Source organism: Melospiza georgiana, chromosome 5, assembly GCF_028018845.1.
Source record: "Melospiza georgiana isolate bMelGeo1 chromosome 5, bMelGeo1.pri, whole genome shotgun sequence".
NCBI lineage: Eukaryota > Metazoa > Chordata > Aves > Passeriformes > Passerellidae > Melospiza > Melospiza georgiana.
In genome coordinates, this window is record NC_080434.1 from 3,961,642 (window position 1) to 3,988,674 (window position 27,033).

The window sequence follows — 27,033 nt, forward strand, 5'->3', positions numbered from 1 at the left end:
TCCAAATAGCAGCTATCAGTTTTCTTGAAGAATGTTAAAAAAACTCCTTCCTAGAACCCTCTCTCTTGGATGCACCAGGTCCTCCTTTGGCTCATGAGGATGGAGAGGAGAGGAAATGAGGAACCTGACAGCTGTTGCCCTTGGCATCAGGAGGTCCTAATGCACTTCTCATTTCTTGGAGCTTGGGTGCATCTCAGCTGGACACTCACATTCAGTGGAGACCACACTCTCCCTGCAGCTGTCAAATTCACATCCAGTCCAAGCCAGAAAAAAGGTTATTTTCTCTCTTGCACTCTTAATGGCCCAAAGAGCTTTTATAAAGTATAGGGGAACACAGCAAGTTGTTACAGTGTTTGTTTATCTGAGATTTCTGGTTTGCTGTGCAAGGTTTCCTAAGTGAGGGAGAGAAACAGCATGTTAAATAGAAATATAAAAATCTCTAAAAATCACCGATGAGTGCAAAGAATCCACTTAGAACATATAACCAAATGTTATTTAATATCTTAAAAAGTAACACAATCCAAAATGGATATTTCACACAACACTACATAAACAACATGAACACAATATTACCATATGGAGGGACTTTCAAATATAGACTTACAAAAATCCCTGTCCTTTTTTTTCCTTTAAATTATTATACTAAGCATGACAAGTAATCATCATTTACAATATGGTACACTGACACAATAAAAACCATGTTACAAATGTGCTGTTATAAATCAGTAACGTTAGGGAAGACATTTCATGAACTGCAATTATTTCATATGAAATACTATACAATATAAACAGAACATCCATCTTGGATGACCTTTACAGCAACCAGAGACCAAGTAATTTTTTAATTTTTTTTTTCAGTGCAAACACATTTATACAAGGCAGTCTTGGCTGCAAAACTCCCTTCTAACATACAGTAAGTCCCACTTGCATTTATTAACTCATTTAAACCTAATGCAACAGCCACATTCAGTCACTCACAGAAAATTACCTGCAGAATTATGATCCCTTTAAACTTAAAATCTCCTCCACACATAAAAGTAACATCTGTGCCAATTACTCCAAGGGCCCTTTCATACATCTGGGTGGGTATCCTTTGGGTGGCTCAAACCGAGGGCAGTGCACCACGTGGAGAATCACCCTCGCAAGGTGGGGCACGCTGGCGGCTGGCCCGGATCCCGGCTGGGTGGCTGTGCATTCCAGCAAGGATTCAGCCCAGGCTGCCCTGCCAAAGCCAGGTGCATTCCAGCAGGGATTCAGCCCAGGCTGCCCTGCCAAAGCCAGGTGCATTCCAGCAAGGATTCAGCCCAGGCTGCCCTGCCAAAGCCAGGTGCAATCCAGCAGGGATTCAGCCCAGGCTGCCCTGCCAAAGCCAGGTGCATTCCAGCAGGGATTCAGCCCAGGCTGCCCTGCCAAAGCCAGGTGCATTCCAGCAGGGATTCAGCCCAGGCTGCCCTGCCAAAGCCAGGTGCATCCCAGCAGGGATTCAGCCCAGGCTGCCCTGCCAAAGCCAGGTGCGTGGCCCTCTGCTCAGTCTCTGCCTTCAGTGTCTCGGGGCGGGGGGAGGAACACGGAAACCCTCAGCTCAGAACTGAGCTTCAATGGAGTTAACGACCCATTCCCATCTCTCAGATCCTCAGAGATCAGGGGAGTTATGCCAGATTCACACTGGCATAACTGGAACCAATGTTTAGAGCGCCACTATAAAAGACATGTGATAGTCCCGTTTTCTTCTAGCACCAGCTTGGCTTTTGGTGGGTCCGCTGCATGTGTCGCATGCAGTAATGATGTACTTTACTTATGCTGGGGGGAACATTTTAGATATATAGCCTTTTTTTTTAAAGAATTTTGTAAAAAATAGAACTTTTCTCTCTAATACTGTACAGTTTTCTTCAGAAGAGCAAAGAGAATTGTAAACTGTGGGTATGACACCAGATTAGGAGTGCTATTTGCTTTCTCAGCACAACAATTTGAACAAGTGTTTGGGAAAAGCACTAGAAAATGTATTTGAAAAACAAATTTTTAATTAACATGACTGTTTCTAAAACCACTGCTGCCAGTACTCATATGACTGCAAAATTGTTTTTGGAACTGCTAATCCAAGAGCGTCTACAGGGCTGTAAAGTAGTTTCTTGCTTAAACAAACTGAATGCGTCAAAAGAATAATTTCAGAATATAAACATTAAACACTTTGGTTAACTTACTTCAGTAACTTTAAAAAAGCAACTGGTTAATAAATTAGTCTGCAGACTCTTAGCCTTTGCTTTTTCCAATGGGCCGACAAAAAGTAGGGTCAGTGAACTCTGCCTACCTCACAGGCAAGTGCTTCGAGACCCTCAGGCAAAAAGGTGTGATTTCAGTGCAAAGTATTATCTGTGTTCATGATGGCCTCTGAATACTGGTTTGCTTGTTCTCTTTCCTAACAATGACTACTGCTGGCAAGCACTTCGGCCACGGTTTTCATTAAAATATTTGTTTTCCAATACATTTTTATTTTTAAAGTTGAGTTAATGTTGTTTCACATCTAACAGTCATTTTACAGTGGTGCTGGGAGTCAAATGGCTAATGATTTCTTCTAAATTTTAACTGAAATACTTAAAATGGCAAAATTAGCTCAACTGATGATTGTTTATTAATCTGCATCAGGATAATGGTACTAGGTTTGCTGAAAGGTGTTTATAAATCGGGATTTGTATACAATGTGATCTGCTTAGGTTCAACTGCCACTTTCTTCCTTTGGTTTTTGGAAAAATCTTTCTTTCTTCCCTCTTGAAAGGTGGCTTGTTGCAGCTGGCTACTTTTCAAAAGCCAGCTTAATTTCTCTTGGAAACTTGCCCATGTTCTTTGAACAATAGGCACATACCTCGAGTAGGGACCCTAATACTGCTCCCAGCAACGTCAGTGAAAGGCTGTTGGTAATTTCTATAGGAGCAAATGTTTTAGATGCACACAATCTAGAGACCAGAGTGCACATCATTAAAGGAAGAGTTGTTTTAACACCCTTGCCAGTTCAGAGAAACCATGACGTACTAATGTTGACAAAGATGGAGGCAGAACAGGGCCCCAAGTATCTGAAGGCTGCCAAGAAAATACCCAGAGTGTCTTCTGTTAAACCCCAAACTGTCAATCATATTTCACAGACTGTAGATGTTTCTAATTTGCTAAATTACAAATACATTTTCAAGTTTTACCAGGCAGAAATTTTAGCAGTAACTGGGGGAGAGGATGGAAGGTTTCAGCCTCCCTTTCACTTTTATCCCAATTATGCAGCCTTGTCAAAGTCTTAAGTGACTCATCTGAAAGCCATCTTTTTAACACTGTAGAAGGAAATTGTGGCAATGGAAACATGATGACTTCATATGCAAGCTTTGACACACAAGAGAACGCCATGACCTAATGCTTCAAAGTTTCTAATCTTGCTTTGTACAATACACTTTTCATGTTGCTGCATTTCATCAAATTCATGGAGGTAGTTATATGTGTAAAAAAAATTACCATAAAAGTAACATGTTGTATTATAATAATACATATTAAGTGTGCAAAATGCCGACAGATTTGTGTTGACCCTTTACAGTTGAACACAACACAGATTCAACCTAATCTAACTCTGTAAACCTTTAAATTGATACATTAGAATGATAGATAAGCAACCACATAATACAAGGCTATGATTTCATCAAAGGATTAGGGTGACATAAAGCACTCAAGCTCCACTCTCGTGGTTTTGTTACCAGAACCTCAAGATGGAATTTTCTTATTTTCCATAGTTGATTTTAAAAGGAAAAAAGAAAATCAAGATTAGAACGTTTCTATTTGAAACTTCTGTTTACATTCCATATTCCAAGAGTCACATTAATATTGGTACAATGCCATGTCAACATTAATATGACATTTATGTTGTCTGCTGGTCTCTGGGAACGTTAGGAAATAACATACTATACAGTTTATAGGTATGTACTATCACATTTTGTTGGAATTATGTCTCCTGTACAACCAGCTGCCTGCACAAATTCTGATTAGCTTATGACAAACGATTATTTCTCCAAAGGTGACACCTGTTTCTGCTCTTCACATTTTAATACTGCCATTAGTACTTCAGATGATCACTGTAAATTTTTTTTTACCATTTCAACATTTCTATTTACTGAATTGATACATACTACTGATGTCAGAGCTCATCTCAGAAACAAAATCACAGTCAGCCACTGCATAGTATATGACAATTCCCCACAAGAACTCTGACTCTGCAGTTCGCATGGAATAAGTACGGCTGGAGTTACATATCCAATAAGAAGATGCATCATGCAAAGCATTATATGGTAATTAGAGCACATCTTGGAAGGTATGATAAGGCAGAAGGCTAAAGGCCAAGTGACTTTGATAACCAACCAAAAGCACAATAATTTCCTTTGTGTGCACTGAAAGGTCTTATTGCTCCTATGAAATGGAAATTATACACTGAAATCAATGAAAACAGACCTGTGCATTGGCTGTGTATTCTTGACAGAACTGATTGTGTCCAGAGTTAGAAAGCTGTTTCATAAGCAAATGATCAATATCCCATGGTGTAACATAAGGCTGAATTGTTAGTAAAGACTTCTGATCACAATACAGAACATAAGTGAAGCTCAAATGACTTTGTATACAGAGTAATAAATGTCACCAGAACCTGATGAAAATACTGGGTTTTCATATGTACAGTTGGGTTTCATATCTGTGTACTACAAGAGCTAGACAGGGTAAATGTCCCTTTTCTATGGAACAATTTGGGCTGTTGCACATTTTAGTATCTTTGTTATTATTCCACCAATTCGTCTGTTCTGATAAAAAAAGTCAGTCTGTTGCACTACCAGGTTGCATGAGCAGAATGTGACCCTATACCTAAAATTACTCTTGGAGTTTAACTATCTGTAGAATTTACTCTGCAGTAATTAGCATAGTACTAATTACATTGGAGTAACAGTTTAGGGAGAGCAATTAGGATGTACTGTGCCTGCAGGACTCAGATTTCTACTGCAAACCAAGTGGACACATTGAATTTCTAGAAACCAGACATGTCCATAAAATGGTAAATTGCAAATAACATCCACTGAATAAAAAGGCCAGAAGTTTATAATTCTCTAAATTTTGTTCTCTGATAATCATTACACTGTATGCTATTTTAATAGCCTAATTTAGGCACTCTATTTAATAAGCTACATAAAATAGATTTATGTCCTTCCACTAGAAAGAAATCAATTCTTCAGGCCATACTTGTCATTTATATCATAAAGGATATTTTTGTCCCAAGAAATTAGTTATCCTGATTTCTATATTAATGGCAAGTTGCAATACCAGAAGTGACACAAGAATTAGATTATCTTTTGAAAATAAGTGAATTATACTGAAGACATTTAATATATTTCGTGTCACTCCACATTGTGGCTCCATGACAGTTACATCTTTCCCTTCCCTCCCCACTCCCCCCACTCTGCAAAGGCCCACCTCCTCACGGGTGACTATGGAAGGTCAAGTAGCAGGTCTCATTTAGTAAACATCTCTCGTATTTTTGAAACAAAAGGAGGAGCTGCCTCCCTTCCCACCCTCCATACCTAGAAAAAAAGCAAATCAAAACAAACCCCAAACCTCCTTTTACTCGCTTAACTAGGTATTTGTAAAATTGTGTCACAAAAATGCACAGTGAAAATGACTGATTAGTATTAATAATTCACATATAGAGCTGAGGTCATGACTTGTCATGTTTGGCATTGTTTTTCCTCATGGTGATCCTGGCTGGTTACTTTCAGCAGTGGCTCAGTTTTTGAAGAAAAAAATGATGAACTCTGCAGCAGAGTTTAGCCTCTGACCAGGGGCATCACACATCTGTGGCATTTTTTAAATGAAGTTGGCAACTGCATGGACATTGAAAATGCAGATTACACTTACAGTGTCTAGACTTTCATATATGTGCTCAGTTACAATTAAGTGAAGCAAAAAGTGTACATATTATCCCTACTGCTATTCTGTTGCTACAGAGCCGCAAATGTGAAAAGCAATACCTTGAAATAAAGACTTCTTTGTTGCCCCTAGTCTACATAGCAGCACAGTTGAAGTGAACACTAAAACTGTGGTTGAGATGCTTGCTTTATTTCTCCCCAAAGATGTAAACATCAGTCCCAGTGTGGTAAACTTTGCTGTATAGGATGAGACAGACGATGTGAGGCAGGCTGACTCTCAGACACTGGTGACAGAGGCTTGCAGGCAGTTACCAGGTTTCTGCAGTTTCTCAGCCTCGCTGGTGGGCGGCTCTGCAGAGGCTCGGAAGCTGAACGTGGGGCCTGCGCCGCCGTGCGCGGGGCTCAGAGCGGGGTTCTGCCGTCTGTTGCTTTCAACAATGCTTGAAGTGTTGGATGCCAGGCTCTCACGAGTACTGGAATGGAAAAGAAATATATATACACACTCATATATGACATGCCTATATACCTATGGACCAGACAGGAAAGGAGAACAGTGTTTTATAATGGGTTTCCTGTGTTTCTATGGAATGTCACATCAATGAAACGTCTCGTTTTGACAGTACACACATGTTACTCCCAAAATGTGTCCCAGACGTGCTCAGCAATCATCATACCATAACACAGGTATAGCACTAAGCACAGCTCAAACTGTCACACAGACCATAAGCTGAACCAGTATCAAGCATCTGGATTTTTCACTCAAGGAAATAGCTTCCATCTTGCACTTGGAATTTACTAGTTTTCTTTCCTAGCTGATGCAGTTTTGCACAAAGTAGCTTCATCAAATCAATTCTGTGACTAGGCAGAGTTAGGACAGCAATCATATAACACAGTATCTTCTGTTGTCTCCTCTTCTACCTATGTTTTTGTACACAAAATATTAAATAAAAGTTTTACCTTACATTAAACCCAATGCTTCTAAACCCAACACTGTAATTTTGCTTTGCAGCTGAGATCATCACAACTTAACAAGACAATGAGAAATCTTAACTGCCAGTCTGTGATCTTGCCTTGGACAACAACTACTGCTGCAATTTCATTCACAAAATGGACAATGTTCCTTCAGTTCTAACATATAATTTAAACACAAGAGTGACAGAACATTTAACACTTTTAAAGATTAGGCCTTTTAATGATACGTCTAATTATGAATGCAGAGAAGCTTGTATTTTAGTCTACAGCTTTTACAAAGCTCAGCCATGACATGCTAAGGGTACTTTTATCAGTACTACTGCTTCTGCTGTCTTTACACTAATAAATAATTTTTGCTCTCTAAATAATGTGTGCCTGTTCAGGAACAGATTTGCTTTCAAACATCCATGTGGCCCCCTGGTCATGTATCCTTCACTGCACCCCTACTTCTTTGTAAAATGACATCACCACTTGCTATGGAGATGTTCACAGAATAGATTTAGAGGACTGAATGCAGTTACTAAACAAGCACTAGAAACGAGGATACTAATGACAAAAGCTTCATTGTCAGTTTAAAGTCAACCTAAATTTACCTGCTACTGAAAGGGGCAGTAGCTCTTGCCTGCCTTGTGTGGAGCTGACCCTGCCACATGTTTCTGCTGCTTCCCTGACTAAGCCTTGCAGGCAGCCAGACAAATCAGGGACCACTCTCAGTTAAATACTAGCCCTAAGAAAAAATAAAAAATTAGTCCTAGCATCAAAGGAAGAGTAGGAATGCACAGCTTTAAATGTGGCAGGGGAGTGCACGGCATAAGGGAAGTGAAACACTGTTCCTAGTCATCAGGACAGATTTAAATAATCTTAAACTGACTGAGTCTGGAAAATCAACGAGGCTTTTAGGAGAACTCTCACAGATCTTTTAAACTGGTCAAAATGGATGGTACTGATATTCTTCTGTCAATGATTGTTTTATATTCCACAGTTCCAAAGAGCTATGGTGGGTGACACACAGAGTAAATGATTCCTGTGAGCTGCAATGATGTATGGTGCACTTCTCTTACTCATTTTTTAATTCCTCTCCCTCTGCTTTGTAATGAAAATAGATAGATGCAAATCTTAGTTTTCAGAGATGATTTAGTATTGTATCATTCTTTTTGGGACCACCAATTCCAGATCTTCAGACATGCTCAACTCTGATATTACAAAGTGACCATTACAACATGTATACACAAAAACTGCATTGAAAATTTTCCATGCAGAGTAATGTCAAAATTAGCTTTCTTTAGGTGACAAAGGAGCAACAGTATTATATAAGCCCTAAAAATAAAGGAATAAAATTAATAGTGACAGCTAACATTTCCTATATATAACTTGCATAAAAGCAATGCATGAAAAATTGTGAGGTTTTTCTTCCCAATGATGATTAATATCTTCACACATTTTGCACACAAATACTTTGGAAGTCAAATGACCATTGCAAATCTCTTTAACTGCAGCCATTTCATTCTGATTTTTTTTACTGTCCTTTTTTCAATTTATCAGACTTTATTTTTTCTTTTAGAGTACGAAATTGGTAATTTTGATTCCCCAAACAATGTTGTATACTTCAGTTTGAATGATAAGATACCACCCCACCTCAGGAAGCAGAGTTACATAACCAGTGGAAGCTAGAAGAATATACTTGAGGAACATCACTATATGCACAACCTGTTCTTATATTCTTCCCGTGGCATCTTCTGAAGGACACTGTCACACCTAGCTGAATCTTACCAGATGGATGCTGGATGCTACTTTGTATTTCCTGGAAAAGAGCTGTGGAGTACATTTTTTATTATAAGGTAGGATAATAAGAACAACATGGTACTTTTAGCCAAAGGGCTGAACTCACCCTCAGTTCAATTTAGTTTTGGAGACTTATGTGAAGAAGTGACCCAAACTCCGCAAAATCCCCAAATTTAATTATTTTCATGCAAAGCTTATCAAAAAGCTTTGAAATATCCTATCCTATCCTAACTATATGCCAGTCTCCCAAAACAAAATACCCTATAGAATGTTTTGGCTTGTTTATTTTTTAAGCTTACTTTATGTGACCTTGCCAAAAAATGGTATTTTTTGATAATTAAACAATTAAAATTTTTAATAAAAAATTTTCAAAAAAAGATGTGTGGAACACAAATGTAACTGAAAGTTGCTCATCTGTTTCCTTTATGATTTAAACAAGGTGGTATAGCAGCACTAAATCCAGTATGTTCACCACATCCTGTTCTCTTGCTAGCCAAGTTCAACATAAACAGAAATTTTAGCTTTTGTGTAAATAATTAGGGAAGAAAATGTCTACCATTGCATGAATCAGAAACACAAGTTTGATATACAGCTAGCGTACAAAACAGTAGTCCAAGAACTGATTTTTCATCCAGCTGACACCCTGTCCTGGAGGGGACTCTCATACTCTGGAGTGAGACAGGCTGAGCAAGAAGCACACACCACAACATACTCCCCCACAAAAACTGACTGCAAGTACAGCACTTCAACTACTGGAAGACATCACATTTAAAGAAGAAAAGTGCAAACAGTTTCACACAACAGTTCTATGTGAGAAAGATGTCAGGCATCTGCAGAACTATCAATAACATAAATTCAAAGCCTTCTCAAGCTTCTTTTTTAGAGCAGACGCAGTGTTAATGGTATGATTTACTCAATTTTTCAGGATTTTTGCTCAGGAAAAAATATTCATTCATTAGAATCTCACTCTAGTTTGATACATCACTGCAAGCTGCATCAGGCTCTCTAATTTCTCTCGTCATTAACATAAGAGGGAGTAACCATCAAATCCAGAGGAATTTCTTCCAGAGTGACAGGACTTCGACTGAAATTGAAATTTAGTCCTGTGTATGAACAGGACATCCTTCACATGCCTGAGAGCCTTTGCTATTGATGTAAAAAATATACATACTTCTGAGGAACAAGAACACCATTAATAGGGGAAAATAACAAAAAGTGACCAAAAACCAAACCAAGAAAAAAACCAAAACAAAACAAAACAAAACAAAACAAAACAAAACAAGACAAAAAAAAACCACAAAAAACCCACCAAAAAAAAAAAAAACTACAATCCCCCCCCTCTTTTTCACATAGTATAAAATCAGTCTTGGAGGTTTTATTTTTAAACACAGGCAATAAATAATTTAAGCTTAAGTAAGCCACTCTAAGAGAACTACTACTGCACATTATTTCTGTGTTCTCAGAGTCATTGTTCTGAACTCTGATGAGTTGCTATGCAGGCCAAACAAAGCAGGTCATGCTCCATTCCATCAAGGACTGCCAAAGGTCAGACAGACAAGGAAGAAGGCTAGCATAAAGGATTCTTGAACCTGGAAATGAACTTTTGAAATCTCCAGGGCAGGGAATTCACCAACAATTCTCTACTCCCTACATTTCTAAGACTTCTAGCACACTGAGACTTCCATGATGCCTGAAATCCCTGGAACAGTAATTTCTAACCAGCACCACCACATGCAAACATCTGGACTCTCTTCCCAAGTATCTTAGACAAGGCACCTCTCTCTCAGCAGTGCTAAGTCACATCTCAAATATCAAGTTCAAGTATCCTGAGCACTTTTAATTTGTAGGGGGAGTGGCTATTCCAGTTTCACCAGCTTGAAATTGTGACTAGATACACTCTCAAAACTTTTGAAGAAAACAAACAAGGAAGCCCAAACACAAAACAACATAATTTGTTTTTCTTTTTGGCTGAGCCAAAGATTATGCCACCTGGTCATGCCTAGTCTTTCCATTAGTCTTGTTGATGGTGCCTTAGAGGGAAAGGGAAGAGTATGCAGGAGCTCATCCCTTTTGTTCTAAAAGCAAACACAAGTTTAATATAGAAAAAGAAGGATACAGGGAGGTTTTCTGCAAACAGAAAATGAACTAATAGAGAGTCAATGCCGCCAATGGTCATTGGTTTCTTACTGTATGGTGGAAAACCCATATATCTGAATAGAAGATTCCAGAGCTGTGGAAAAAACACTGTCTGAAAATGTGTGAAATTTTTAAATACAGCCCTATATTCTGTCACCAATATCACACACCCATAAAACCATAAATGGAACTTGCTAGTCTGTAAAGCTGCAATGAATGTGACAGTCCTACCGTGGAGAGTTGAACCCGCTGTCCACAGTAATGCTGCTGCTGTCCATGCTGTCCAGGCGGGCTGAGTGGGTGGCTCTCTGGTTGTTGCTATTTTCTGTTTCCTTCGGGGTGAGAAGAGTGAGATTCTTCTCAAACTTTCGCTGTAGATCCCTTTCCTTTTCTCTCTCTAGGAGCCATTGCATGGTACCAACATCATCCCTGTTCTTTTCTTCCTCAGCATTTTTGTTGGTTCCTTCCTCTGAGTCATCATCATCAGATACGTTGTAGTAGTCAAAGGAGGCCTCCTGGTTCCCGGCTGTCTCCTGCTGTCTCTGAGAAACAGGCATGACTTGTGTGACTGAGGTTACCATCGCTTGTTCAAGTTTCTCACATCTGACAGGCAATGTGTCAGAGGGGGTCTTTTGATGGGGCTTTAGCAGAGACGTGTTAGACTTATGATAACTATTCACAGAGAGAGTGTTGTGCAGAGGCTTAAAGAGTGTATCCTTGCTAAATATTTCTTTCCTTTTATCAAGGCTGCTTGATTCAGTGCTATGGTGCTGAACCAGCCGCCCGTTAGCAATCACCTCTGGAGTTTGGCCAGCAATCACTGAACCACTGCTTGGGCCCTTTGGGGACTCCTCCTTGTGCACCCCAGGCTCCCTAGCAATATGTTGAGACTGTCTTTCTGTGGGAGTCATTTTTTTTAGCCCATCAGTCCCTGTTAGTGTATCATGATCCTCTTTATTCTTTCCCAGTGGTGATGGAGCGGTAAGCACAGTCTCACTGGATGTGTTGCACTGAAAATAGTCATCAACTGCAGATTTTGTTGTGCAGGAGTTGAGCTCACTATATGATGGCAAATTCTCTGTAGGCTTGCCTTGTTCCAATAGGCTACAAGAACTGGGGGTTTCTGCACTGCCCCCGGCTATTTCAGGGATGCAAGTCTCTTTGTAGCTTGCGGATGAAATCAGAGCCCTTTGATGACTGAGCGACTGAGATGGCCTTAAGGTACTATCATCAATGTAGGTTTGGCTAGTTGTTTGGTCATCTGGGCTACAGCCTTCACCTATATCTTCAGGTGTGCCTAAAGTAGCTGAGCCCAGAGGTCCCTTGGAGTTATCCATGGATCTAGACCTTTCTTTAGCCTTACTGGACCGCTCATTCCTTGATCGTCTATCCTGCGTATGGCTGTGGCTCCGATGGACCTTGGAGTGGGAGCTTCCCCTGGAAGGTTCAGGGAAAGGCATTTCAGTTCTTCTTTTGGCCAGTTCACCAGACACATCCCACTCTGGTGTCATGGGAAAGTGAGATTCAATCATGTTAGGATTGCTGTGCATTATATAATTATCTCCCTTGTGTTCTATTATAAAACACCCTTCCCGTGGGGATCGAGTCAAGGGATCATAGAACTCATACTCCCTTTCAGCAGGTATATCCAAATGAGAGCCATCTGATGGGTCTCCTTTGGACACCCGGGTCTTGCTGTGCGACCTCGATTTCCCATGAGACTTTCTATGATTCCTGCTCTTTTTACTTCGTCCACTGTGGTGAGCTGAAGACCCTGCTTTGCTTCGTTGAGCTTTTTCTTCTTCAAGTTTCTTCATTAGTGCAGTGTGTCTCATGACATTTTCCACAGTCAAGTCTGGGTTAATGCGCCTAATAATCTCCATTTCTACCTCTCTAGGTATAGTGGTAGGGGTGTCCTCGTCCCTCAGCGGCCACTCCTCTGGAGGAAACTGGGCAGAGAAATTTGCCAACTGTTTGGTCTTATCCTTCTTAAAACTTAATCGGAATAATTTGAGTCCAAATTTCTTAGACTGCTTTTCTACATCCTTAGGCTTTGTGAGTGTCTCTGATTTATATGAAAAATTGACAGTACTTTTACTCTTCTCAGTAGGTGGGACCTGACATAATGAAGGAGGACAGTATGAGTCTTTACAGTCTTTTGCTGATTTCCTCTGTAGGGTGGATGCATGCATGCTGTGCATGTCTTCTCTGCAACAATGGCAGGAGTCGCAGTGGTTTTTGGGTAGTGTTCGGTCCCTGACACATCCCGAGGTGGAGGGAGTTATAGTTCCTTGTTGTGGAGAGGTACATTGAGACCTGTCAGGTATCCTCTCATCCAAATGGTACCATTTACTGTTAGTTCTTATGAGAGATGGCGTTATAAAGTAAGTCTGTGGGGTTACAATGAAATAACCATCCGGAGTTGGGTATATTTTCCTCTCCCGTACAAGCATGTTCAAAGTATGTCGAAGGATTTCTGGACTGGGTGTTGGAACTCCTAGAAATAACAGTAAACACATATCAGGAAGTGCATAAAACTGTGTAGGACTCTCTAGTTTCCCCCTTCCCAGCAAAAAGCTAGTTTTCCCAATGTGCAAGCCAGAATATGCTGAACAAACATAAAGCGTTTTGTTAGGTATTCTCTTCTCTGTTTATTTTTCCACTTATCTCCTACACTTCAGACCTATCAATTATTAATTAAATAGTAGGCCTTTAATAAAGAGCTAAAAAAAAAACCCCAAGAGAACTTCTAGTCACTTTCAATGTGCAGGTGATCTTCAGCTACGAGATGGAATCACTGAAAACCAGAATGTCAAGGGAAATATTCTACTTTTATTCTTCTTCCAACAAAGCATTTATATCCAAATTCACAAGAACTATTCTTATAACACCTTGTCACATATAAGGCAGTAGGTATTTGTTACTTTGGATGACTAAGCTGCTTTTCCCACAGAGTACTACACCAAAAAAACCCCCAGTTCCTTAAACTGTCCCTTTATCACCAACCTGATTTAACTGATTTGCTCTCCCATTAAAATATGTTTCAACCATATCAACTGCTTCAAAACAGAGACATTCTGAATGATCCCATTCATCTTACCCAGAAAGTCTTTTCCATCAGGCTGGAAATTACAGATTTAGCTCCCAAAACTTTGCTTCTCAGAGTTCCTTGTCTTTCAGGTGAGATGTGTGGGACACTATCTAAGTGCATGTATTGCATACCAAGAGAGGGACGAGTATGACTACCCCACATCAATGGCATATGATACACTTGGCACTGTGAGCCACATCCTTCCCATTACCAGTGCACCTGCTGGATTCAGTGGTGCTGACCAAGTCTTCAATACTTCATTAGATAAAACACTAAGTTGCATGTTGTGTATAGGGGTAAGTTCCATCTAGAGTTAAGGAAAAAAGAACTTTAGCTCACAAACTAGTTTTAAAAAGTTTGTTTATGCTGAATAAAAAATTAAAATACTTCCATGTTATAAGTGGAAAAAGCTATCTTCTATCAATACATTTTGTTTAACTAAAAAGCATTTTAATTCTGAGTACTAGTCTGGTTTACATTTTTAGAACTAAGGACTTTTTTTTTCAAGCATTTGGATGCTCTATTTTAAACAGAAAAAGTTGAAATTATTTATTCTGGGTCTTAGTTTTAAACAAAAGTAATTTAGGGAAAAAAAAAAAAGAATCAAAGAGCAACTTAGTTTGGAAGAGAGCTCATGAATTAATCTGGTTAGCATCTCTACTCAAATCCTGGCAAATTTAGATGAGGCTGGTCAGGACCTTGTCAAGTCAAACTGTCTTGAAGAATAGTATTTCAATGCATGCAAAAACATTTCAGTGAAGCATCTGCTTTTTTACAGAAACACTTCATGGAGAAATCTCAGCTGGGGTATCTGCCCCAAACACAGCATCTCCAGGGGCACACAGAGTCCGGTCACCAACTCTTCTCCAACATGTCAAAGGCTGGAGCCTGTAAGCTGACTGATCTCCTGATGACAGCAAAACCCATTAAAAACAGCAAGAAAAAGAGAATTTGGACTTATCCTGTGTCTTGCAACTGAGTTGGAGGCAACATATTCTTACGTCTGACTCTGAGTGTTGTTTGAACTTAGAGACATGACCATACTACTCATATCCATAACTAAAATTTTAAAATGGAAACACAAAGGGTTAGGAACAACACAGACATGAGTGAAAGCAGTTACAGCACAAAAGGCACCAGGAAGAAGTACATAGGGACACGTGCTGGTTTTGACTGGGGTACAGTTAATACAGCTCATCCACCATCCACAGGACTGAAATATTTGGGCCACTGTGGACACAGGAAGTGAGAGGCCAAGATACCATATCATTTGAGAGCACAAATGAGAATGAACATCAGAAAAAAATATGGAGAATCAGGAGCTTGCATTTTCTTCCTTTTTCATGCAGGTGTCCACAATTTCTGTAATAATCTGAGTGAGAGTAACAAAGATCCCCAGAACCTCTAGATGAGTTAACATGCCAGAAACAGCAACAGGTGGGAAAAGCTAAAATCCAGAGAGCTGGGGGAAAAAATCTAGCCCAGAATTCTGAATCTCTCTGAACTAAGTAGACAATATGCTGGCTTCCTGTGGATTATGAGGCAGAGCAGGCTGTCCTCTGCATCAGCTTTTGATATCACACAGGAACATGAAGAGCGATTTCAATCCCTGTAACAACTCATGGTCACTTAACTCTTCATTCCTGCAGTGGAGCTGCTGTGTCTGCTGGGGCAAGGCCACCCCTTTGACATTATGATGTGCATCACAACAAGTCGTGGATGACTGCAAAACTCAAGCTCATTTGTTTCTCCATCCTGTGCTGAAAAGGCACTGCAGGGTCCAACCATGGTCCAGCTCAGGTGCACCTGCCCTGCAGCAGCCAACCTCTCTTCCTTCCCCTACACAAACAACCTGCCCCACCCATTGCACTCTTCAGAAGCTTACAAGTAAAGACTTCAACACATACTTAGCTTTGTGAGAAGTTTTCATCCTTATTTTACTAAAAAGACTTTTCTTAACATACTGTTTCAAAAACATCACAACACAAATAAAAGGGATGAAAGTACTTCGCCTGGGAGCTTAGAGAAAAGTTAGGGAAAGGGATTGAAATAGATGTATTGATGTTTTACAGCAATTCAGGCAAAAATGCACTGCAAATACATGGCAAAAATAATAATATGCATTTTTCACCCAGTAAACCATAAGGGCTACAATGTGTTGGGTAAGTCTCTAAACACTGGATACACAGTAATTACATTAATTGAGCAACTCCTATGAATGGAGAATGTGCAGACAAACACCAAGGAAAAAAAATCAGCATGCCTGGCAGTCAATGATGCTGTAAAGTTAATTGTGTCAGCCTTCTCTCTGGAGTTGAAGCCTATCACTTTTATCACTCCCAGCATACAGTCCATGCTCTGGTTCACTAAGCCAGCAGGGATGACAGCAGATGCAGACCTTGGAAGCTCAGCACTGTCAACTAAGGGTAGCTATGGGTTTTATTCCAAGCTCTTTTAGGTACTTACAAAAGCAGAAACAGACCCAAACTCAGCTTCGGCTTTCCTGCATGCAGACAGGAGCAATGACATTAAAAAAGGAATAATGGGATCCAGAGTGAATACAGATTTCTTGGCTTTCTCAAGACTTTCCTCTTTAAAGCAATCTGCCCCCCCTGCACTCAAAGGTCTCCTTATGGTCTCCCTTCCTCCATTAAATAGGAACAAGGGAAAAAACCCCAGTGACTTACAGATTCCAGCCCATAAAATATTGCATGACAGCAGTGGTGTTATTTAAGATTATGTAGTGGTTTAATAATTCAAAAGCAGAAACTGTCTGGACACTGAATTATCAGACATGTACATTTTCTGTATCTCAAGAGAGTCTACTATGCCATCCACTGAGCTTCCAGACAGAAGATTATGTCTTGTTTGCTGCTCACAAAGAACACTGACCTAGAGTGAACTCAGTTAATGTAAGACACTTCTTTTAAGTGCTACACATATAATTCATATATTTAAAGAGTGAAGTTATAAAGGTGATTGTCAGAGGAATTTGCCAGCTTTCAGAGAACTGCTTGCTTCAAAAGTAACCTAGGCCAATACACAAGTATTTTCTACACTGAAATTTTGAAGGTCTTAAAATTATTTAAATGTGTATGTAGACAGAACTGGTGAGGAAAAAAAAAAAGAAGACAAATATCCTTATTAAAGGCAGCACAGACTAAGGTTTGATGTTGTCTTTGTCCAGGTTCATACAGATAAGAGGGTCTGGTTGCCAAACACAGAACAGGGGTTACATTCTTACCTCCTTATACTGGATTTCAAAGATTTACATTTAATGTATGGGATTTAAACCATGGTCAATAAATTACAAAGCAGGGCTGTACAAACATCTCATTGTTTAATTCTAAGTTAGAATAATGGAAGCATGTGCAGGAGCAGCCCTCTTGCTTTTTTAAAAACCCAACAAATAACAAAAACCACAAATAAGATGTGCATTATCAATACAAACTTTTTGAATAAAATAAATTCATGAAAAATACATCTGAAGTAGTACTTAAATGGTGTTAAATCTGCTAAAATGATTTTCTCCTGAGCTGATGCTAAGGCTTAACAAGGGATAAAAGAAATACTCTGATTGGCTCATGAAATACTAGTTAAAGATGTGGAGTAGTTGCTATGTGATGTTATAAATAATTAGCATACCTTATTTCAGATAGAGCCATGGCCCAGATTTATGCCTGCACAATGGCTCAGCAAACTAGAGGGCTAGACAGCAACTGTAAGAGCCTGCACTGAGCAAAAAGGTTTATTATTCTTAGGCACTTTTGAAAATAGCATCTGGGGTCTTAGGAAATTTATCTTCAGCATGAAACGCAGTGAAGCATCTGTTCATTAAAGCACAAACAACACAGGCAGACAAGTGCTGCTACAGGAGGAGATACAGAGAGGTTATGTGATAATAACAGACACATCCACAGTGGTAATGCTCTTCTCTCCCTCAGAGCATCAGCACCTAGCTAGGAAAAATAAACTATCAGAATATGTGAGGACATATGAGAGGCTATTTTGCAATAGCCACAAAGAATACAAAGGCTCAAAAAGGTACAGATTATTTATTACAGGGATTTGGGCAGAAAAGTGAAAAGTGTCAGCACAAGAAGTTCTTTTTATTGGAAAGGAGAAAAATTTTGGATAATCCTCATACACTGAGAGAACATGTATGCTTGCTATATTAAATATGTCATGGCTGGGAGAAAAAGGCATTTCTCTAGTGAAGGGGAAAAATTGGTCAACAAAGGGTGAATTTTTTTTCTTCAAATAACTTTATCTACATTTTGGGAAGTGAGGCTCTCCCCTTTTTTTTTCTTTTTTTTTTTTTAATCTCAGACTTGAGAAATTCACATGTTAATGGCTAGTGGAAAAAAAAAAAAGGCAGCAAGAGACTATGTGCTAACTTGCCTCAGGCTTTGTCTGAGCAATGTCTACAAAATAATCCAGCCAGCTGAATTATTTTTCATGTTTGGCTCTGTCTAACAAGAATAGCACAACACACCAAGTGAACTGATAATCATGCTCCCAGGAAACTCAAGGCATGTCACCAATAAATTATTATTTCCACCATGCAAAAATGGTTATATAAAAATATTGATCAAATAATTGAAAAAATACTTGCAATCTATGAAATTCTTCTAGTACATAGCATACATAGAAAAGATAACTTGGGAAAAAATCATCAAAATTAATTAAGAGAATTACAATAGTGAACTTTGCCTTCTTCACATTCTAGCCCTTACAATTTTTACCATTATTTTCAAAATCAGCCTGATAAACAAAACTACAAATAGGGAGATAAAGCCAGTATTTACAAAATACGCTTGCAGTACTTTTTTCAAAGTGCAATAATTAAACGTCAGACAATTGTTTATTCCAAACGTGGCACTCAACTGAGAATTATTTTTTAAATTCTCAGAACTCAGCATCACTTATAGCAAAAGACATGTAAATTGCAAGGCTTATAGTAACTCTTGCTCTAAAAGGTAAGCAAAAAAATTCCAGACATCAAAACATGGCTGTGGTCGGGCTGCCTAGATGAGACCGATGCATCAGTAGTTTTCCTACTGAGGTATTTTTAATTAGCTACCTTTTGTAACTAAAAATAGGTACAATGGAGAAGTTTCTCAGCTACTTTAGAGAACTGTAAACTCAGACACAGAACAGATAAACATCTTGCCCAGGATCATACAAAGCACAAATGAAGAAGTTCTGTTCTCTTGAGCAGTAAATCTCTGCCCAGCGCCTTAGTGCCTCAATGCAAAAAGTCTCTACAAGATGAATTTGCATGATTCACCCACTCCAGATACAGCCAGCAGAGAAGCAGCATGTTCAAGAATACATTCTTGTTACAGGATTCCCTTTTTGTGGTGTTCCAGTATCTCTAATCCGAGGCAATTTCCATTTACCATATCAAATGCTGACAAGAATACCTTCTGAACAGTACATTTGTGTATGTGAACACAGCAAGTGCATCTATAGCTCTCCAAAACTTTTAGTTTAGTCATGGAGAGAGATGCCTTTTTTTGTTGCTGTTTTTCAAGCAAGGGCAGTGCAGAAGCAAAAGTCAGAACTGTGTCCAGGAAGGATCTGAGAACTCTTGGAAAGCAGGCTGACACAGTCCTTTTACTTTAAATTAACCTCCCACAGAAACAGTCTTATCATTGTTACTGGACTCTACTACTTGCATCAGGCCACACATTGAGAGCCTGTTCTAGGTGAAGGAAGACATGCAGATGTGTGGGAAACCTGGTCTTTAGAAGGGAGGTCTGTACATGAGGTTACCTCTTCAGAGGCTGGACAATGACACTTCAACTGGTTGAATGATGCCAACACAACCCTTATGAGTTACTGCAACCAGCTTGAAAGCCACAAGGTGAAATGAGTTTCTGTGGCTATATCACATCATGCTTTGTTTTCCATAGTTATTAAAGAAGCCCTGCACTCCTTTAGCTATGATGATAAAAAAGGTTATTTTATGAGAAAAAAATCACAAACAAGCTTATTCTGATACTGTCTGAAAAAAGAAACAAGCCAATATTTTGTTGTTTAGTACACCAAGTATTTTTTATTACTTATATGAAGTCAGGAGTTTGCTCTGCAAAATGCATTCCACTTGAATGATCTTATCAAAGAGAACTCAATTCTCTATATGTTTAAGGATAAAGAACAAGTTCCAAGATTAAAACCGTATTGTCCCTTTTACTTTTGGTTAGGATGTCAGATGAGTCAATATTGCCATCCAGAAGGTACTGAGGATTCTTTAACTGCCTTTTTACAGCCATGTGCTCATCTGACTGATGATTTATGAATGACTGGTTACCTGGGAAGCAGGTGGTTAGGTGCTCCATTAGTGCTTCTTGTGTGACTTGTTTCCGGGCAGAGTTCATTGCTGAGATGGCCAGGCAAAGGATTTCCCCAAGTGGAATAAACTGTGACTGAGTGATGGGAGACATGCTGATGGGTGATACATCACCTGCAAAAACACAAAAGATGTGCAATGAAGCATTCTGTTCAAAAATCTGCTCATAGCACAAAGAGGTAGAGATACAGCTGGTGAAAATTCAGAGATCTCTAGTTTTTGTACTCAGCTGGGTATAAAACCCTTACAATAGAGAACCATCCATCAGCTTATTTCAAAACTTAAGACACGGAGAAATTTGGAAAACGGGAGATGCACACTATGCAGACATAGCTTCTCAAAGTGTACAACTGACAGACTCAGGAAAATGGCAATAAATTAGCACTCATGGCTGCAAAACCTCCTCTTAACATGCTACTAGGTAACTGCACAAACAAAACAGTTGCATATATTTCTCTGGACATAAAAGGGGAAATTTCACTCCCCTTTCAAAGTATAGATCACCCACCATTCCCATTTGATATAGTGTTTTTTATTAATAGTAACAAAGATTAAAAAAATGTTGCTAATTTAATGAATAACATTTTAACTCAGCTGATAAAACACAGAACTCTTTAGAGGCCCAAAAGCATCAAAACACCTTAAGACTGATACTCTGAATAAACCTCTCCTGGATCTATATGCCAATATATAGTTGTACAAACTATATATTTTTTAGAAGAGAAGTTTTATGGTTTCAGGATGGCCTGAAAATTGAGTTTGTCGTAACTTTTCTCATGTTGTCTTACACACTATTCATTAACCTACAGTTTAAAAAAATCATTAAAAGATCTTAAAAGTTATGGGAGAAATTACAAATTGATAATACTGGCATGACTACACATATACAAGGCCATTTTAACTTGTTTTATCCAAGTACATAAATCTTTGATTCTGCTCTGTAAATCTTCCTGAAGTGGTGACAGCTCCCCAGTGATGTCAAAGAGAGGAAAGCAACAGGCTAAAATATTTTCCTTGCCAGTGAAAAAGGAGTAATAAGGAGTAACAGACAGAACAAAGGGCACTTAATTATAAATCCTATTCTGCCCACAGGTCAGTAAATAGCCAGGGATTAAGTTCTACCTAAATGACTTTGAAATGTCACAAAAATCATCTTATTTCTGCTGTCACAGAGCAACACCTTGTGATCACACCATGAATCAAATTACTAGAAATTAATTAAAATTCAAATTTTCATTCTCAGTTCAGAAGATCTAATATTTGCCCCATTAATTCTATATTCCTATTATGTCTACTAAGCAAGAGCAGCAGCTTCCAAAATTGATCATCAAAATGCATTCACTCTGGCATTATACTCAGCACTTTGGTGGGAAAAAATTGGTGAGTAGTAAACTGCATAGCTGTCTCAGCGAGACCTATGAGCAACATTTTTCAATCACAAGCTCTACAATCTGCTCTACAGCAGTGATACACATTATCCAAGGCACAAGAATGATTTAAAACAACACATTTGTGCTATGCTATCTCCTGATTGCTTTTGCTTAATCAGGCCTGACCAGATCAATGCTGCACTCCCTTCCCAGCACAGCAGCATTCCTCCCCCTTCAACACAGCGAAGCCCAGGATCCTACTCATTCTTATCTGACCACAGAATTATGACCTTAAAATATAACATTCTCTGGACACTTTTTTGCTCAAATACACCTAAAAGTTCCTGCCCCATGCATTACAGAGAACAGCAAAGAAGATGACACACAGCTTACAGGGAAACATAAGAGATATGTTCCACTTGATATGGGAGCAACACCATTTGTTCCCTCGTCATTTTGGTATGGATAAAGAACATCACAGTTATTATATTGCTATTTACTAATAATTATCTCTGCTGTCAGTTTAAACTCGTTCACAGACAAATCTTTGTAATCAGCCAGACACATAAGTTTACCAACTTTGATCACTAGTCATCATACACTTTGTATAGAAGATCAGTTTCTTTAATGATTAGTTTCATGTCTAAGAAGCATCAGAATTAAGGTAAGAATTATGTAGATTTAGCTGAATAATATAAGAAACTACTGTCTTTAACCAAAGATTATGTCATGAGTATCCTTGGAAGAACTACTAAATTAAGTTCAGTGCAATGTCAGACAGATTGGCATATAGTGGCCACAGCTGATAATCTTATCAAGTTCACAGGGCACTGAAATGGGCTCTCTGGTGTCCTGGTTTTGCCTGGGACAGAGTAGCTTTAAGGGCATCCAGGTAAAGGGCAGCAATTCCGTAATTGTTCTATCTGTATCATCAAAGACCTGGCAATTTCTCAAACCTAAGCAGCCTGGCAGGAGTATCCCTGTGCCTGTTCCCAGCCATGCACCCTCACTGCCACCTACACAGGTGCCAGGACAAGACAGCAGGAGGAAGACTTCTTCCTTTCCCTGGCAGGGGAATGACCCATTCACAGCTAACCACAATGATACTCAGGATGTAGAGAAGGGGCCATAATACCATAACCAGCCTCCTCAAGTGGGAAAGGGACTCAAGGAGTTCTACACCTGAAGCTTTGCTCTGCAGCCTTGTAGTTGCCCACAGAGGGATGCTTGGACAAGAACTCAGAAACCAGTTGCTCTGCTCATGTCCAGGAGTAGCCCATCCCTCTGCCATGACTGCCAAGAACCTGCAGAAATCCACCTCTGAGATCACTTCTAGCTGGGACTTGTTAACTTAAAACTGGCTAAGTACAAGCTAAGAAATAATAAAATTTACCTGATTTTAGTAACTTCCCACAATTCTACCTTTTAAAGTAGGCCTTCAGCAAGGAATTGCTTTCTAGGTTAGGGAGCAGAAAACACTCACTGACCCCCTGCCAGTAGGGCTCTTGTCACCAGGAACAAGCCAGGGATTTCACTGAAATACTAACTATAGTTCACATAATTCCTCAATATGAAACATTCAGTAGTGGCTCCTCAATGTTAACACAATTTCTAGCACAGCATGTTATAGTTAGTATACCAGGGTAATGCACACCCTGCTTGCAAATATTTGGGAGCTTAACAACCATTTAATTAACTACAAAGATGACTATAATTGCCCATTAAATTTTAACTTAAATGGCTTTAAATGAAATAGAGATGTTTAAAAAATACTGCTTTATGTGAGGGCCTTTCTGGTTTGTAAGGGAATACCATGAGTTAAGCCTTATTCCTTTCCACTGAGTGCTCCTCAACCTTCTTCATTATGACAAGGAAACTTGCTTCAGCTCTGTTGTGATAGAATGATCTCCACAGCTTGTTGTTCATAACTGTCTGCTAGAGATAGTTACTAGCTCTTGTTTCAAAGGGCTAGCACAGATTTTGAGCAGACCTAGTGATAGAAAGCCAAACTCCCCTCACTCAGGGAAGCTCTAATTTGCCACATTTTATCTTGACTGTCCCGTGGCTCTGGGAAATCACACACACTCTGTGGTTATAGTTAAGTCAAAGAACTTCTTTGATGCACAGTAACAGCAAATATCTTGCATCTATGAGATAATATAATACATTAACATCAATTACACACATAAATACTGTTAGGCTGTTGAACAGAAGGTTTACTACAACTTCTTTAGGAAAAGATCTGCTAAAAAAAAAAGCGGCAAATATGCTTTTCCTAATTTTTTTGAAGACCACATCACTTACATCTAGCATATGGCTCCTGTTAGCTCTGACTGATGCTTGTCTCAAGCAGCTTTCTTTTGAAATCAAATTACTAGCCTCAACTTTCATATGTTTGTGTTCCCAATTATATGAAAACTAGAGCTCAGAGAGCAGTTTTCACCAGCTGACTGCATGTTTTGTTTAAATATGAGATATATACATGTATATATATCTTCCGCTCTGTTTCTACAATGTCTTTCCAAACCTCTCTCTAAATAATTTTTAAAAAAAAGTTTTCTACAATTCTTGTATTAAGTGACATTCAATTTTAAAGAATGTCTAAGCACATAAGAAACAGTGAACGGGAATTGTACTCATTTATGCCTTGGGGATTTGTATCACTGGCCTGGGGGGAAAATTATTTTTATTACTTCGAAGAAAAGATAATGTAGCACATAAAATAAACACTTAGCTCTTACACAGCACTTTTCTTCAGTAGTTTTCAAACACTCTGAAAAACTGGGAACCATAACTATCCTTAACATACAGATGAGAAACTGATGGTCTAACATAGCTGAACACACATCCTGAACCCATACCAGCCAGAACTTTTCCTGTGCCAGTGTATCTAGTGTGTCTGTTCTCTCCAAGTCTGGGTACCACCATTTGAGAGAAAATGCTGATACATGGTACAGCATGGTACAATCACATTATTAGTGATTCTACTGCTGGAAAGAAGTGACCTGGAAGTCAAACTCTTTGTCTCATGAACTTTGCATAAAGATTACTTGAAAAATCAGCTCTTGACTTACAAATGGAACCAATTCAGTACAACCATTGTATATGAATCAAAGAAATTACAGTGCAAAATCATAGTATATTAGAATTTATACACCCTATTTCTCTGAAACAGGGAGGAGACCCTCTGATTTACATATTGCATCCTGTAAAGTACAGGAAGTCAAAGCCCTTCTTTAGACACTCAACACCTTTTTAATCTTTTGTTTCTTATGGCCCAAGACAACCTTTAAACACAATTTTTAGCCTGGTTTACACAGAAAATGAGGCTTGCACAATCACAATCTGGGTGTTTGTATGTGTCAGGGAGATTGAGCCTCACTAGACAAGAGCAGGGATTCTAAAACAAGTGCTTGCTACACTTGTATAGATGTATACTTTGTACAGATGCTACACATTACATCTATACAGAGCTTCAGGCATAGCAACCTCCCACTACACAGGACAGAATCCAGTCAAAAAACACTTGACAAGGGAAATCTGACTTCACTTCTTTTGCTGATTACAGAACTACATTATTAATCAGAAAACATCAAGCTAGAGCACAGTAACTTCATGGCATCTCATGATTACAGTGGTGACTGCAATAGAAATCCCCTACAAAAATTTTCTTGCCAACAGCCTGTTGTCATCAACACTTGTCTATGATTTCATCCTCGGAATAACTACAGAATGGTCATTTTCTAACAAAACTACTTGTAATGGGCAACGGAGGGCCTAGAATATTATCTTTTTTTTCCCCCAATAATACTGAAAGTAAAAGGTCTCTTCTAGAAAAAGTACACTTTCAGATTTACTTAATGAAGGGACAGATGCTGAAGAAGTTACATGTCTGGCCTGGGTTGCACAATTACCCAATTTTGCCCCAAACCCCAACTTGACTGAATTATGCTAATTAAAGAATACTTTGTAAGTAGATGCAGCAAACCTACTCTGATGTGAATTCACAACAAGGAATTGCCATTTTAAGTTAAGACATTCCCATTTGACTGAACAAAAGGAGTGAAAAGGAGGAATACGCAAATTTCTTTAGTATTAACCAGACTATTGTGAAGCACCATGAATCTGCACTAGCATGCTAACACAGAAAAGATCACATTTCACTGACAAAATCAGAAACAAAGAAAATTAGAAGAAATGTTGCTTGTTCTGTTTCCAGACATAGCCTAAATCCTCCTTTTAAGCTACATTTCCTGGAGTATTTTATGAAAAATGCTGCAGGTTGTGTTTACTGGACAGATACACGTATTAGAGGACAGAAAACAACAATAAAAATACATTAAAGATTTTTCCATTTATTCCTGTTTAAGAGCAGCTTAAACAAAGGCTCAACAAATGCAGTAATACATTCATTCACTAACCAGCAAGTTCCCTCTGCAACTCTGAAATGCACACCCATCAAAATCAGTAATGAACACTTACAAGGATGTGACCACTCCAAATCTACACAGCCTGAAGGAAACACATCAAACTTACCATAACCAATATAACAAACCTAAACAGAGTTCTAGTTTCTTACTAGTTATTAACTTCAACTGTGTAAATTGATCTTTTTAATCATTCAGACCCAGCTAAAATAATGATCTCCAGCTTCACCAAGTGGCACCAACTTTCAGAAGCAGGTGCTAAATTACCCACAGTCAGCAGACTCATCTTACATGCATTCATCCTGTGTATTTCCTGTGATTTAATTTTCCTTTTCTTTGTTCACGTCCTGTGGCCAGCTGCCTCCTGATCCAAAGTGATATCCCAGCACATGTTACAACCATGATCATAAAAAGTTTCTGCTGGAGCACGGAACTTTCCCAGAGGATTCAGCTGAGGAGATTTCTGTAGCGTTGCTTATCCTGGGAAGGAGGTGTGGGGGGACTGTGTTTTTTTAATATATTGTGTGCTTTAGAATGTATTTCCCCAAACAATATTTTTCAAACGCATTTTTTAATAAATGTCCATGTCTGTATTCCTGGCACACAATATGTTAAAAAAGGGGGACTTACCTGAACCCCTATGGTCTGGTTCCATGCTCCAGCACAGTATCCAGAGAAGCAGTGATGTAACAACAATGTGCATATTGGGGCTTTATATCACTGTGGAAGCTGGCTGAATGCAGCATAGGTCAGTGCCACAGGACCTAAAAGAAGGAAAACAAAGCATGCTTTTAGGCATTAATATGCTGAACACCCACCTCTCAAAGCAGGAAATAGGGGCATACTGAAGAAAAAATGCAGTTATCTATGCAGGTCCACTGAAAGGAACCCTATTTCATGCAATTCTCATATAAGCATGAGAAATAAATGGTTAAGAAATTACAGAGGAGGTGGAGAAGAATCTAAA

The 27,033-nt window shown here is 39.0% G+C and overlaps 1 protein-coding gene across 11 annotated transcripts in view; it reads right to left on the reverse strand.

Annotated features, from left to right (window-relative positions):
- Positions 1–479: 479 nt before the first annotated feature.
- Positions 480–27,033, reverse strand: part of STOX2 (storkhead box 2) — a 144,479-nt gene continuing 117,925 nt past the window's right edge. For 10 of the 11 annotated variants that reach the window (XM_058023960.1, XM_058023963.1, XM_058023966.1 and 7 more), the window contains 3 exons: positions 20,231–20,383; positions 11,055–13,320; positions 480–6,406 (listed from right to left, as the gene is read on the reverse strand). In XM_058023960.1, coding sequence (XP_057879943.1) covers positions 6,211–6,406; positions 11,055–13,320; positions 20,231–20,383 — 2,615 coding nt within the window. In that variant the 3' untranslated portion in view covers positions 480–6,210. Of the gene's footprint in view, positions 6,407–11,054; positions 13,321–20,230; positions 20,384–26,696; positions 26,753–27,033 lie in introns of those variants that run through there. The other variant, XM_058023965.1, reaches the window with a different exon arrangement.